This window comes from Rhodamnia argentea, chromosome 1 (genome assembly GCF_020921035.1).
Source record: "Rhodamnia argentea isolate NSW1041297 chromosome 1, ASM2092103v1, whole genome shotgun sequence".
NCBI lineage: Eukaryota > Viridiplantae > Streptophyta > Magnoliopsida > Myrtales > Myrtaceae > Rhodamnia > Rhodamnia argentea.
Window position 1 is genome coordinate 29,609,200 of NC_063150.1, and position 15,447 is coordinate 29,624,646.

General features: G+C 42.8%; 2 protein-coding genes across 2 annotated transcripts; both read left to right on the plus strand.

Moving 5' to 3' along the window:
* Positions 1 to 3,458: 3,458 nt before the first annotated feature.
* On the plus strand, positions 3,459 to 4,363 carry LOC115733526 (germin-like protein subfamily 1 member 7). Its single transcript, XM_030664179.2, has 2 exons — positions 3,459 to 3,582; positions 3,670 to 4,363. The coding sequence occupies exons 1-2, from the start codon at positions 3,465 to 3,467 to the stop codon at positions 4,221 to 4,223; spliced, it is 672 nt and encodes a 223-aa protein (XP_030520039.1). The 5' UTR covers positions 3,459 to 3,464; the 3' UTR covers positions 4,224 to 4,363.
* Positions 4,364 to 13,302: 8,939 nt separating this feature from the next.
* Positions 13,303 to 14,298, plus strand: LOC125316408 (germin-like protein subfamily 1 member 7). Its single transcript, XM_048284689.1, has 2 exons — positions 13,303 to 13,496; positions 13,679 to 14,298. Exons 1-2 carry the CDS (start codon positions 13,379 to 13,381, stop codon positions 14,230 to 14,232), a joined length of 672 nt encoding a protein of 223 aa, XP_048140646.1. The 5' UTR covers positions 13,303 to 13,378; the 3' UTR covers positions 14,233 to 14,298.
* Positions 14,299 to 15,447: the final 1,149 nt, after the last annotated feature.

The window sequence follows — 15,447 nt, forward strand, 5'->3', positions numbered from 1 at the left end:
GATTTGATCGCGAGCGAGCGATAGGTTAAAGACGAGCGATCGATTGACAATTATAAATCGAATTGGCTAATCAATGAATTTGGCATGAAATTGAGCATTTATGTGGCCTAATCGAATTGGTTTATTCGTGTTGAATTGATGACTTTGTTTGGGCGGATCGCCACGTTGAAATGTTGATTTGAGTATCCTGGATGCTCGTTGAGTGAGTTGGCGTCCGCTTGAGAATTAATTGTTCTGTGTATCTTTGCGGTGTCTATTCGGTAGTCTGCATATGCATATGACCGTGTGCAAGATCAAAGACATATTTTAGCATGAAAATGGCCTTGGGGCCGAGTCTTTGAGCACGTTTGTGTGAGCATCCGGCCTAAATCAAAGAGAATAAATTGATTGATGTGTCGGGTGTCTTGTATGGTCATATGAAGGAACGATGATGGGTTTTCCTGGCAAGTTCGCACTGTACACATAGTACACACGGTACCATTTTTATGGAACCACACGACTTGCTAGAAGCACGATAATTCATGTCCCGTATGGTACGTACGGTTTTAAGGGATTATCGGATGCCGGTCGCAGCTTGTGATGGACCGAAGCCCCGTATAGGGATGCCTACTTGCCGTGCCGTGCAGGGTGCACCGGATACACCGCTTGTAGTAGCCGTTGCCGAGAGGGAAAAGGAACGTAGCCCGGTCCTGCGGGAAGAATGCGGGATCGCATTAATTGTGAGAGTCGATCACGCCGGTCGCGTGGATCCTCATCACCGTGGCACCAAGGACGCGATCATCGTTAATAAATGGACTCGTGTGGTGTCCAGTGCATACTTGTGAGTGTGATGCATGTTCGGATGGTTGTCTGATGTGGCCGTTGAGTGGAGTCAAGCATTGCATTATGTGTGGCTCAAGGCTGGTAAGTATGCATGTGGGTGATTATTGTCATGTGATACGATTGTTGGATATATGGTTATATCGTGGTGTTATAATCCTCGTGGTTAGGATGTTTTAGGTGAATCGGTGTCCTAACCGAGCTTAGGCTTGATTCACCGAGATTTATATCTCACCCCGTTGTGGGAACCACTTTCGAGTCCCAAGTGATGGAGCTTTGCGGATACCAAGGCCAGGTTATGAGAGTAGTCTTTTGGAGTAGATGAGAAGTTAACCTTATCTGACCTAGTAACCTTTTGAGGTCTTAGTGAGCTACCCCGAAGTATGGGGTTGTATATATTTATGTAGCTCAGTAGGGTTAAGACTCATCTGTTGTCTTGTAACTACGTATGCTATTTTTGATTATCTGCCTTGGTATGTATCTCCCGCTATGCTATCCCTATTTGTTTATATGTTGTCCGGGAGTAAACCGTTTCCGCATGCGTATATAGTTGAAAGGTCGATAACGTGCTTGGGACGTTATCCTTCGTGACCTCGTGGTGATTTGGTAGGGATGTCGCGGGCTCGAGAGTCGGGGCGTGACAGTTCTTCCGACCGGACTCAGCACGCTAAGGGTTTTGATTCTCGTACGGCTTCTTGAGGCAGAGGAGCTCCTTCCGGCGGCCGGAGTTCATCTTGATCCTTCGGCTGCGCTCGGAGTTGTTTTCCCGCGACCGCAGGCTCACCGTACAAGGCACTTCCAGCGACAGCTTCGCGGCGGAGAGCTGGAGCGGGACGATTTTCCCGTCGGAGAAGAGCTCGTCGGCCAAGAGCACAACGACTACATCTTTGAGGCAGAACTCAAAGTCTCCCCCGAGGGGCGGGGGGGAACCCCCACAGATCCGCCACGGGACGAGGGGGGAGGCAATCGGCTTGGGCAAGGGGTCACCGTCGGGAAGTCGCGGCTGAAAAAGGTGTGGGGGTTGAGCCATCCGTACGCCTATGCAAGGGAAAGAGGCAAGAAAAAAAAGGAAAAAAAAACCTCAAAATGTAAAAAACGAAAGTGTCCCTATTCAGGCCCTTGTTTGAACTGAAAGAAGGCACTTCAAGCCCCTTTTCGAGACAAGTTACACTTCGGGCCCTTCATTGAGAAAATAAGTGTAGTTGGGGCCCCTTTTTGGCATTTTCCCTACGATATATTTTCAGTCCAACATATAAAGGTGCATTGCAAGCAAGCATATGCTCTGAATATTCTTTGTAGCTTTCTCCAAACAACAGAGTGGATCAAATTTTCTAATTTAACAAGGATAAAAATCAGCAACCACAGACTGATCAGGAATGGAAAAGCAATGGAGATTGACCCCTTCAACAACATTCGCAGAGACAATATTGTAGCAGTCCTTACTCAAACAAGTTGAGTTTGAAAAGGTGTCAGGTAGCAATCATATAAGACAAGCATGGCTAGGGTCCGCTCGATTACATGGGTTGGTTTTAGGACCCTCATGGATTTAGTCCTGGGTCGTCGCACCACTTCATGAAGGTTGCTGGTCATTTCTAGGTTTCAGATTGTGGCAGAAGATATGGTCTTTACTTGATCATGCTGCTTTGAGATGATGCTAGAGAGTTTCTGTTCTCTTAGAAGACAAACGAAGAAATGGTATAAGGATGTGAAGTATATCGAATACCACTTCCATATCAGATGATGTGCCTTTTTCTAGATGGAGGAGAGAAAATCAAACAAATTACCAAGTCATTGTAGTTGTTATAGAGCCGTTCATCCATGGAGCATAGATTCAACTTCTGAAGACTTGGTAATCTGCAGGGCAACTTGCTGAATAAACTACATCTCAAAAAATTGCACCCTTAATCCTCAACTAAGCCATGTCTTAAAAGTTTTAGAATCCGTCGGAATTTCATTAGGCTGCTGAGGAGGTGGCTGCTCGGGAGAACAGCATCTTATTCCCTGCCTTCTAGGAACCATGATTGGGAAAAATAAAAGCTTAGGGGGAGTATTATATAACAAACAGAAACTTATTGTCCAAAATGGTAAAAAAAATTGGTGCTCAGTACCAAACATGATTGACTTCTGTTACTATTTCTAGTGGGGTGCCTCAGCAACATCAACATTTCAGGATAAAGATGCCTATTGCGAGGGTACTTTCACAATCTGGTATAGTCAATCCTTTCAAGATATTAAAATTTGCACAGGAAAAGCTCATTAGTTTCTAATCTTCTTTGAGTTATGCTAAAGAGACATAAGAGAAATTCAGGAGAAACGGCACAAGGATGTAAGATTCATCAGAAGCCATTTCCATATCAGGTGATGTGCCTTCTTTAAGCTGGAGGAGAGGAAGTCAAACAAATCGCCCAGTCGCGTGGTTGATATGCACTAATTCATCCTTGGATTAGAGGAGGGGAAAACAGATAAAACCTCTGAAGACCTGAAATCTGCAGGGAAACCTGCTGAATAAACTGCAAACTGGGTCAAACATTTTCATCTATAAAGTGAGATCATGTTGCCATGCAACTCCTCACTCCCCCTGAAGCAACACTAGCTTGTGCAAGGATTAGAACTTGAGATCAAGGCCAATCCAGTCCACAACCACGATGAAGTTTCTTCCAGTTAGCTTTCTCATATTGGCTTTGGCAACTGCCGCTGCTTTCGCTTATGACCCGAGTCCTCTTCAGGACATTTGCGTGGCCACCAATGACCTCAACTCTGGAGGTTGGTCCTCCATTCTTGCACTGTTCATATCTTTCAATTCTGCCTAATGATGTCCAAACTATAATGCCAATTCTTTTTCTTATGCAGTATTTGTGAATGGAAAGTTCTGCAAGGACCCAAAACAAGCAACAGCTGATGATTTCCTCTTTACGGGGTTCAGGAATCCTGGAAACACATCGAATCCGCTTGGATCAAAAGTCACACCGGCTTTCATCGACCAATTTCCGGGACTCAACACTCTTGGAATATCCATGGCTCGCATTGACTTTGCTCCCGGCGGCCTAAATCCTCCCCACACTCACCCACGTGGCACCGAGGTTCTTGTCGTGGTGGAGGGAACATTACTTGTTGGCTTCGTCACATCCAACCAATTAAACAACACTCTATTCACCAAAGTCCTGTACAAGGGGGACGTGTTTGTGTTCCCTATTGGTCTCATTCACTTCCAGTTGAATATTGGAAACACATACGCTCTGGCGTTTGCCGGTCTAAGCAGCCAGAACCCAGGAGTCATTACCATTGCTAATGCCGTCTTCGGAGCAAAGCCACCCATTTCTGCTGATGTTCTCACCAAGGCCTTCCAGGTGGACAAGAAGGTTGTTGACTACCTCCAGGCGCAGTTTTGGTATGACAACAACTAAAAGTGTCTGTGATCAACATCACTCACACAGAGCAATTGAGTCATGACTTGCAAAATTTACCTTTTCTTCCATGTGGTTGCTCTACACACTATGTCCCTCATGTATGATTGATTTCAAATAAAAGATCGTTACCTCTCTCTTGACTGATTTGGAATAGAAGTTTGTTAGCTCTCTCTCTCTCAGGCGCGACAACAATAATTGGATTTATGCCTCAAACAAATGGCTATAAATGCAAAACGAATCGCTCATCCTGTCTGGAATTGTGCAGTAGTGGTAAAATATGTAGAATTTGGAACTCAGAAGGAATTTGTCTGAGATCCACTGTTGCTTCCCATCAAGGAAATGTGTACTCTGAAAAGGGTATCATTGAAAGAATGTTCTACCCTAAATCTTGTGAGTGGGTTAAGAGATTGTTTGAAGAAATCATCAGGGTCATCATTTATGTCAATTTCTCTAAGTTACTTTAGGGTGCACATGATAACACTTCTAGAAGTGGATTTTTGCTCTAGAAATGCTTTTGGAGCAAAAATTCGTTTGGTAATGTAACTTCTGAAGCATAAATCCATTTGGTAAAAAGTTTTAATTTTGAAAAAAAATTTCCACTTCTGAAGTTGGTTTTCTACCAATTTGAGAAGTTAAACAAAAATAGCTTCTCCAACTCAATAAGTACTTCTCGCCTCACCTTCTTTTTATTAGGCCCTCACCTTCTTTTTTATCATACCCACCTTCGCCAACCTCTATCGCTGCGGACCATCGCCGCCCATCACCGACCACCACCGGCCGCCGCCCACGACCACCACCAACCGCCGACCATTGCCTGCCCCTACCCACCATAGATCTCCGCCCGCCGCTAACCGCCGACCGCCCCCGATAGTCAACCACCACCGACCTCCGTCGGCCACCGCCCATCGCTACCCGCAACCACCGACCACCGCCACCGCCGACGACCGCCAACCTCCGCCGGCCATCGCCAACCTTCGCCAACCGCGAACACCGCCAATTGCCGATCATCACCAGCCGTGATCGCCGCCAACCATCGACCACCGCACCGGCCGCCGCCGCTGCCGAGTTGCCGTCTTCTACCGTCATAGTACAAAATAAATAATAAATTTTTATTTAATAAAAATTATTTTTAAAGAAATTTAAATAGTTAAAAAATGAAGTATAGATTTTTCGGCCGCCGATAATAATTTTTCATAGAATATTTTTTTGTTAATAATGGTTCACAAGTAGAAATTTTCAACCGTTACCAAACGAACCTCTCCGATTAGAAATAACTTTTGGAGTAGAAGTAAAAAAATCAACTTCTTGCCAAAAGTTGATTTCTGAAGCAGAAGTGTTAAGTGTTACCATGCGCGCCCTTAGTTCAAGTTCGATAAATTATAGTTGATTACGTTTCTCACTTTATCACCAACTTACTAAATTCTGCATGTCTCATCTTTTCGTTAGTATGGCCAAAGGAAAAATCTTTCCTGCAGTCATTTTCCATCTACAATCCAAATGCCGGGTCGAAAACGCGTCAATTCAGCTATATTATATTTCCCAAGAATGCCGTCACACACAGGAAAGTCAAAACATTGAATAAGATATATGTGGCATTGATCTCTATCTTGAAGCAGTCAATATTATGATCTCAAAGAGACCATAATTGGAGATAGCGATGAAATGCAAAGACACGAATGCCTTACTTCCTCTGCACTTATTTTGACAACTTCCGAAAGAATTACTCAACCTTAGCTTGAAATGATTTCAGACTCTGGTAATTTTACCGAAAACAAATTTAGACATCTCATGCAGATCGACATGAGTACGATGGAAATAATTGTGTGATTCCTGCTAATTATGCATAGGAAAATTCCTAGATCCAATGCCAAGAAGAGCCAGCAGATAAAACAGAACATAGGCAAACTAGAAGATTGGTGATCACAGCAACAAACCAAATTGAGGGCTACCTAAAAAAAAAACTTTTGCTGGTGCAGGTGGAGAATGGAGAGTGGAAGTCGTTTGAAAAATGGAGTACATAAATTAGCCCAATGGAGAAGGATTAAAAACAGAAGATCCAATGACGGACGGATGCAGTTTTTTAAAGAAGGTTAACACTAGACTTTTGGCTAGGCGACCTTAGTTGTTTGGCAGAAAGTCACCATTGTCTAACCACTTTTGACAGCTCTGCCCCTTGTTCTGCAATTTCCTTTGATTGAGTCCTCGTTAGCAGAAGTCTAAACGTACCCTTTTTTCCTTAATCATCGTCCCGAATATTTTCGTTTTTGATCTAATAAACAGAACCAAGATTGGTAGGCTTCTCATTGGGGCTGAACTTTTACATCCATGCAATGCAAAAAAAAAAAAAAAAAAACACAAAAAACACAAGTCCACGATTGCATCGTGAAAACAATACATACACCAGGTGAAGTGATGAAGTTTGTTAGGATGCACGTGTGAGTTGTGTTAGAGAAGTCCCACATCGGAGAATTGATGTGGTGTTGAGCAGTTAATATATTCAAGTTGACTCATAACTCATTGGCTTAAACTTTTGAGTGAAAGTGGGTCCAACTGGATGCGTTGACAGGCTTGGGCTTGGGCTCCCTCTTAACAATTTCTTAATTATGCCAAAGCAGAGGCCCATTGAATTCGATATCTATATTCTATTCTTAATCATGCCCGAGTTCGATCTTTTCCCACTTCCCATCATAGTCCAACTACAAATCCATTCCAGACCATCTAGAAATCCATGCAATAGAATATGAGACAACCTTCTTAACAAAGCCTAGCTGTGTGAAACATCCTTAAGAAATGCTTTAGCCCTCGATAAGATATATATTATGAAAAGTGCATTGCAAGCAAGCATATGCTCTGAATGTTCTTCCATTTTCCTCCAAATAATAGAGTGGGTCAACTTTTCTAATTTAACAGGGAACAACATCAGCAACCACAGATTATATCTTTCATGAATGTAAAAGCAAATGTTCCTAAGGCATGGAGATTGACCCTTTCGACAACATTTGCAGACACAATATTTTGTCCGTCCTTAAACAATTTCGGCCTTGAAAGGTGTCAGACAGCAATTCTATAAAACGACATGGTTAGGATGCTACTGATTTACTTGGCTCGATTGCCCCTAGATCACGTCAAATCACCCTCAATAGCATATTACCGTGATCAGACCAACACTTGCATATTCCTTTCCAGACTTGGCCCATATGGATTTAGTCCCGAGACGTCACACCACTTCATGAAAGTTGTTGGTGTTCATTTCTTTATGTGAGGAACAGGAAATCAAAGTAAAGGACAGTGCTTGTGCTTGTGGTTGTTGTGGAGTCACCCGTCCATTGAGTTTTAAAAGTTCGATATGTCGAAGTTAAGAAACTGGGGAACGAAGTCTCACCATAACTGAATTTGAGTCTTATAAACTTATCTTTTGTGGAGCCGGTGTGTCACGACCTGAACCCCCGAGTCCACTAACATCCCCTCTGGCCACGACTGTGTACAGTTCTCTAGGATCCAAAGGCCAACAAAACAACGCGTGCGGAAGCAGAAACAAATCCCCGTACAGAAACCAACAACAAAAATGATAACTTGAGATAGTAAAAACAAACTTATGTACATATATACATAATTGTTACAACTCTCAAACCTAGGGCTTCAGATGCCACCGCACAAGGCTGTGACCACCTATAACAAAAAGATTACGTGGTCGAAGCCCACTACACTTCCAAAATAAAATATTTTACAAAAGTCAGGAGGCCAACTACCCTAAACCTCGTCCTCTCTATCAGGTACTATCTCATCTATGGCTGCCAGCTCGTCCTCGTCCAACTCTGGTGGCTGCTCGGTATCGGATGGTTCCACCACTTCCCCACTCTCTTCCGGCACCAAAACTTTCGGGTTGGGTTCCAAACCTGCCGATCCAGCCTCGGGGTGCACCACAAAGCCATCTGGAGGTGCAGCGTTGGTGGGGTCCCATTCCCCAACACCGTCGTAGGGAATATCAAATCCACTCAACGGACCTACTGACAAATCCCTGTGGCGGTACGTCCATGCCACGTAGGTGTGAGGCTTCCAGTAGAGCTCTCCCGTGTCCACCCAAACCGTTGTCGCGTGCCTATAATACACTTGATCCTCCCAGCACAGATACTCGGTCACTAGCATATCCATATCCCGGGGAATGTCGAACCTCGGGGGCAGAACACTCATGGTTGAGGCGGAGGGTCTGAAAAAAGACGAGCCCACGACGGGGTGAGAATAAATCTAAGTAAGAAAGTCCCTAATCCTAGGTTAGGGCGCTAGTGCCTCCAGACACGTCCTAGGTGAGCAATTTCCAATAATTATTCCTTCATTAAAAAATTCCACAAATAAACTCCATAACATTCCATTCTTTCTCCAAAAATTGCTACACCTTCACAAATATTCCACGTTACTCTCATATCGGCGTTTCATGCCTCGGACTGTCATAAAAAAATATTCCACTTACTCCGGAGCTAGCGTTTGATGCCTCAAGCTAACATATAAAATTCCACGTTACTCATATGCCCGCGTTTAACGCATCAGGCTATCATATAATTGGATAGACCCGCGTAATAATGCCTCAGGCCATTATATAGTCCGGATCCACGTAATAACGCCTCAGGCCACTATAACCCGCGTAATAACGCTTCAGGTTAATATCTGTGTTTAACACCTCAGGATAAAATAATAAGCACAACCTTACGTTTAACGCCTCGGGGTAAAATAATAATAACTGAGCCCGCGTCATAATGCCTCAGGCTAAAATATGGTCTTATAAAATACGAACCCCACGTCATAACGCTTCAGGGTAAAATTTCACATTTCCTCTCAAATAATCTTCATAAAGACCATATGACAACAATAAATCCTCGATCGCTCGTCCGATACCACACAATCTCTTAATTCCTTCCGATTGATCAATTTTCACCACGTGATCATGGTAAATTTCCTGATTAGCAAATTGAGACCACACGATCTCACCAATTTTCCTCCAACAAAAGATCGGGACTATGCGATCTTTATAATTTTCCTCAACTGCCCAATCGAGACCACTCTATTTAATTATACTGAATAAATACTCGATCGGGACCACGTGATTCACTCACGTTGAATAAATAATAAATCGGGACCACCCGATTAAATCACACTCAAGCCGATGGCCAATCGGGCTACACGATTAATTTATGCTACCACAAAAATTAATCTACACCCCACGATATTAATTATGCTAACGTAGCAACTAATAAATACCGTATGATCAAAATTATACGAACGTACATTTAATACGTACCATACAATTAAACCATACTAACGTGGCAAATAATCGGGACCGTACGATTAAAATATCCTCACGTACAATTAATCTTCACCACCCGATTATTCTACATAAAGCAGGATTTAATCTCAGCCGTCCGATCAATCTTCCTAAGCAAGATTCAATATAAGCCGTCGGATTAAAGCATGAAAGGCAAGATTAAATCCTAGCCATCCATCATCAATCATGCATATTCACTATTCACTCAAGAACACATTTTTTTTTCTCTCTCCTCCTCTTCACATTCGGCCAAGGCAAGTTCTTGAGCAAATTCAACCAATTTTTCATCCAAACTACTTAATCTAATGTCCATTAGCAACCTAAATACCTAATCTAAGGTTAGAGACCAACTTACTCAAAGTTTAGCAAATTTTCCGACGAGAAAATCGAGAGAAAAATTCGATTCCAACCGGCGGCTCCGGCAACTCCTCTTGCTCGGCTAAAACCCACGAAGATCCAGCGGTCCCGGGCGATTCACGGTGGAGGTTAAGCTCCGATTGTTCAAGGCCACACCGGCGGCGGCTTGGAAAATTTTTGGTGAGAGAGAGCAATGGTGAGTTCGGCCAACCGAGAGAAAAGTGAGGTAGAGAGAGAAAGTTGTATTGGATTTTTGGAGAAGAAGACCAAAATTTATTAGTATAAGGTTAGGATAATAATTGGGCTAGATATTTTGGTCTAAAAGTCAAGAAGGGTAAAAATGTAATTCCATCAACCAAGACTAGTCAACATTTTTGGCCAAGAGGGGGTATTGACCGAAATGCCCTTGAGCCAAAGTAAAAAATTGGATATTCTCCAAGGGTAAATGGGTCTTTTCCCATTTTTAGTCCAAAATTTTATTTTTCCTGAACCCTTTGGGCGAACCGCGAAGAAATTGTACACTGGATGAGGAAACGTCCAAAATTTAATTATTGAAACCCCTGAAGGTTCGACGTCAAATTTTGAAGCTCGATTCGCGATCAATCTCGATCAATTGAAATTTCAGCGTATCTCAAACTAATGGGCGGCTTTTAGGAGTTACGCGTATCAACCCGTGATTAATATCACGTTTTGGAATTTCTCGAGCCATGGCGACTTTGGTTGTTATTCAATTGTGAGGGTCAATCACTAGTCCCGATGGACATGATCGTTAGAAAATAATTTAGGGATGTTCGGAACCCATACGAGATCAAACGGAATCACCCGTGATCCAAGTGTAGGGTATTATCCAAATCGTTCCTTAATCATTCTAGGATCGGCCTATATTAGTCCAAAATATTCCCTCGACAATTTTTATAGCCAAAGAGTCAGTCTAGGATCATGTTCTTAGGTCCACTTACTTGATTTTCCTAGCTAGCCATTCCCATTTATTTAGTCTGCTCGAGAGGGATCAATTACGAGTGAGATTAGACTGAAATATATCAATGAGACTTTTCATTTATTCAAGGCTTCAAAAACGAGTCGGAATACAGGATGTCACACGGTGGGCCGTGGAATAATATAAGCCGTAAAATTAATAGAAAATGTGTACTCCCAATCGGATATTAATGGTCGTGATCAGACCGACGCTTGGTAATTTCGTGGGAATTTGAGCCTTCCTAAGCTTCATTTTTCAACAGGATGAGGTGACTTATTCAATATCCACCAGGTCGACATGGAAACAATCACACCGTTGATCCTCAAGTAAGCAATGTCCTGAAGTTCTAGAAGCCACTGGAACAAGACATTGCTTACAAGTTCCAAACTTTTGTAAAAACCTTTCTGTTCATTAGGTTGCAGAGCAGTAGCAGCTTTGGGCAACAGGAGCATCTTATTTTTGAAGTCCCATGAAACATTTCCCGGCGAAAGAGATAAAGTTTGCACATAAGTAACGGCTTAAGTACATTACAAATTCCAAAACTTATGTACGGCGCTCACTTTAGTGTCAAAACTTTCAAAACGATCACTTAAGTACCAAATTTTTTGAAAAATGATCACTTAAGTATCAAAACTTTCAAAACGATAATTTTTTTTTTTTTGGGTAAGGTAAGAAGTATATTAACTTTTCACATCGCAACTTACAGTAAGGTAGCCGAACACAAAAACCTCGTACCCGTTACAACACTTGGAAGTGTCATAGCGCGTGCAAAGGTGTTACGGCTAAGCAAAAGCAGAGTGAGGCCGAATCACATATACACGACAACTAGGAACAAAAGGGCAAAACATATAACCCAACATGTAAGGACCACCACAAACAGGTGCAGCAACTCCCTAATCAAAGATAGAAACCGAGATCCCCCATTTAAGTTGTACCCGCCTATTACATGGCATGTCCTCTACATGATCAAAAGTGAGGGCTCTGTCCTGGACAATCCTCTCCAAATGCTTCAAAAATGCGGGCCCAAAAAAGCGCGATCTCTCGAACAGAATGTGATTGCGTTCTGTCCGTATAATATGACATGCAGCCGCAAAGGATAACCGAGCGATACATTGATAGAAATGATGGCCTCTAGTATTATTAATGACCCAATGGAGATTTTCCTACCAAGTCCAATTCCTCCAGACCAAATTGCATCTGTTCGCCCAGGCCAAGATAAGAGTGGTCGTGGCTTTACATGCAAAATATAAATGATTGACCGAGTCTGGTCTACATCGACAAAAGCCGCATACACCATCCGTAATTCTACGGTAGTTCAGCAAAAATACCTGGGTCGGGAGTCGATTGAGGGTGGCTAGCCAAAGGAGGAAGCCATGTCTCGGAGTAATGCATTTATCCCATATGAACGAGGACCATGGAGCAGTATTCCCTTTGCATTTGACGGTGTCCCACGCCGAAGATACATAAAAGGAGCCCGAATGATGTTTCACCCATGAAAATCGATCCGTACGTCCCATGGTGAGTATCGGTGCACCCTCAGGCCAGGAAGTAATGATAGTTAAGGCATAAGAGGGTTGCTTCAAAACGATCATTTAAGTGCCAACTTTTTTATAAAAAAAAAAATCATTTAAGTGCCAATTTTTTTTAAAAAATGATCATTTCAGTGTCAACTCTACCGAACCACGTGAACTCAAATATTAATAAAAAATAGCACGTGTCGGATTTTCGGCAAGTCACGTCAGCTCATATTGGAGTTGGCAATGAAGTGATCGTTTTTAAAAGAAGTTGGCACTTAAGTGATCGTTTTTAAAGTTTTGGCACCAAAATGAGCGTTGTACACAAGTTTTGACACTTCTAATGTATTTTAGCCCATAAGCATCAGTTAATTGGTTTGCCGTTGTTTAGAGTGAATCAGTGCTACGTGTATTGTTACTAAGTTCAGTTTCTGGCACGTTAAATCGGATGAAGCCCCCAAATTATTACTGATAGGGAATATCAGCAGCCTCAGAATTTTCATTGTGAAGAGTGTGAAAATTGCTTTTCCTACTCCAGAGGGGGTCAATTCAATCCACTTCAGATGCAAGAAACTGTGCTCAGAGAACAGTCCTTGCTTAATCATGCTGCTCCAAATAGATGCTGAAGAGCTGAAGCATTGAAGGAGGAATAATTCAAGGTTGTAAAAGTTATGAATGAGCACTTCCGCAGCTGAAACTATCCATTGTTTTTAAGCTGGAGATGATAAAATCAAAGTGACTGCCACATGATTGTAGTGGTTATGGAACGGTCCATTCTTTCGAATTAGGTAGGGGAAATAAAGGTAGTAACATTGAAAACTTGGTAATCTGCAGGGAAACTTGCAGCATAAATTGTATACCAGGTCAAGCACTGTCATCTATAAATAGAGACCATGTTAGCATGCAAGACGTCTCACTCCTCCCTCGAGCAATAATATTCCAAGCTAGGAAATAGCACCCAAGATCAAAGCCCCAACGCCCGCCCACAATGAAGTTCCTTCCAATTAGCCTTCTCATTTTGGCTTTGGCGACTGCCGCTGCCTTTGCTTATGACCCAAGTCCTCTTCAGGACATATGCGTGGCCACCAAGGACCCAAATCCTGCAGGTTGGAAATCTATTCTAGTGTTATCTACGTTCTCCTTTTCTTATGGTTAATGATACCGCAATTAGAACACACAAAAGGGTTTTGTTTTGGTAGCATGACATCACTTAATTTCATCTATCAGAAATAGTCTATATACCACATTGAGTAACGCATATTAAGATCAGCTCTGATTTCTTATGCAGTGTTTGTGAACGGACAATTCTGCATGGACCCGATGCAAGCCACTGCAGATGACTTCGTCTTTATGGGGTTCAGAAACCCAGGGAATACTGCAAACCCACTCGGATCAAAAGTCACACCTGCTACTGTCATGGAGTTTCCGGGGCTCAATACTTTGGGCATATCCATGGCTCGCCTCGACTTCGCTCCTGGCGGTCTTAACCCTCCCCACACTCACCCTCGTGGCACTGAGGTTCTGGTCGTCATCGAGGGCACGCTCCTTGTCGGCTTTGTCACATCTAACCAATTGAACAACACATTCTTCAGCAAAGTCTTGTACCCAGGCGATGTGTTTGTTTTCCCAATTGGGCTCATTCACTTCCAGTTGAACACCGGAAAGACTCCCGCACTGGCCTTTTCTGGTTTGAGCAGCCAAAACCCAGGAGTCATTACCATAGCTAACTCCATCTTCGGAGCGAAGCCACCCATTTCTGCTGATGTTCTCACCAAGGCCTTCCAAGTGGACAAGAAAGTTGTCGACTACCTTCAGGCACAGTTTTGGTATGACAACAACTAAATGGAACAGATGACTAGTGAAATGCCGACAGAGCATAGCCATATACCTTAACAGATCGTTGCCACTATCCATGAGAGATTGCCAATAATAAATCATTAGTTTTGGGGTATTTATATACCCCGTGTATGAATCCTTGAGCAATAAAGTTCCTTCTCTTTGTCCCTCCCTCCTTGTTTTGAGGATAACTTCGCATTCGAGAAGAGCCAATGCCAAGCAAAGTCATAAAAGAAACAAAACACAGATTTTGATAAGACGTCTCTAAATTCAGTGAAAATAATTGCGACTTGGGCATTCAGATCAGCCTCAAAATGATCAATAGAGCACATAACGTTATTGGGCACGTTCCATTAGGGGGCTTATCGCTTAGAAGTTCGACGTACATCTAGACGGATCCACAAAAATTCCATTGGTGTCACCTTTTTCGTGGTCCAATTTTGTGGAAGCATGGGAAAGGAAGTCCCAGTCGACACACCTGCCATCAAGATCAATGCTTCGTGCTGCCTAGTCGCCAGCGTGTTTCCTATGAACCAGGATGTATCGCCATTTTGTAGAAAACATGTGGTATTTTCACAGTTCGATATCTGCGTATCTGTGAAAAACTGTCCTATTGCATGCGTTGCACTCCATGCTGAAATTCGGACTATTTTCCAAACCATGACTAGTTTCAACCGAAAGCTGGACTTGGAAAACCATTCACTAAGAAACTGTGCCATAGGCAAAGAATACCCCTGAAATAACTCAAGATAAAGTAGCTGATCACAAGAAGAATATGGAAATTTTGAAAACGAACAGAAGGGGGAGACAACGACTCACCATAACCAAATTGAAGTCCCCTATGATATTTTACATCCTTCGCAAACAGTGAAGGACAATTATCTAATAAACTTTCAGTATCGAAGAATGGTTTGGATGTCAAGCTCACAGCAGAGATGCAAATTGAAATGTCCCCATCATCTACACATCTTTGACAGCTCTGCCATTTCTCCATGTTATACTAAGATGTATAGACTGCCTTTTAACAGCTCTGCCCCCGTCTTCTGCAATTTCCTACTAGCGAGTCCTTGTTAGCACAAGTCGCAAAGTAACTTTCTCCTCCTTTTTTCCACGACTGAATCGTAATGCAATGCATACACCAGGCAAAGCGATGAAGTTCCTGCATATTTCCCTTTCAGAAAGCTTCAGGTGATACAATTTACTTCATCAATAGGACTGCCT

Excerpts from the sequence above, each read along its gene's own strand:
- LOC115733526 (XM_030664179.2), top strand. The coding sequence starts at position 3,465 with ATGAAGTTTCTTCCAGTTAGCTTTCTCATATTGGCTTTGGCAACTGCC. Across the intron at positions 3,583-3,669 it reads CAATGACCTCAACTCTGGAG|TATTTGTGAATGGAAAGTTC; the intron begins GTTGGTCCTCCA and ends TTTCTTATGCAG.
- LOC125316408 (XM_048284689.1), top strand. The coding sequence starts at position 13,379 with ATGAAGTTCCTTCCAATTAGCCTTCTCATTTTGGCTTTGGCGACTGCC. Across the intron at positions 13,497-13,678 it reads CAAGGACCCAAATCCTGCAG|TGTTTGTGAACGGACAATTC; the intron begins GTTGGAAATCTA and ends TTTCTTATGCAG.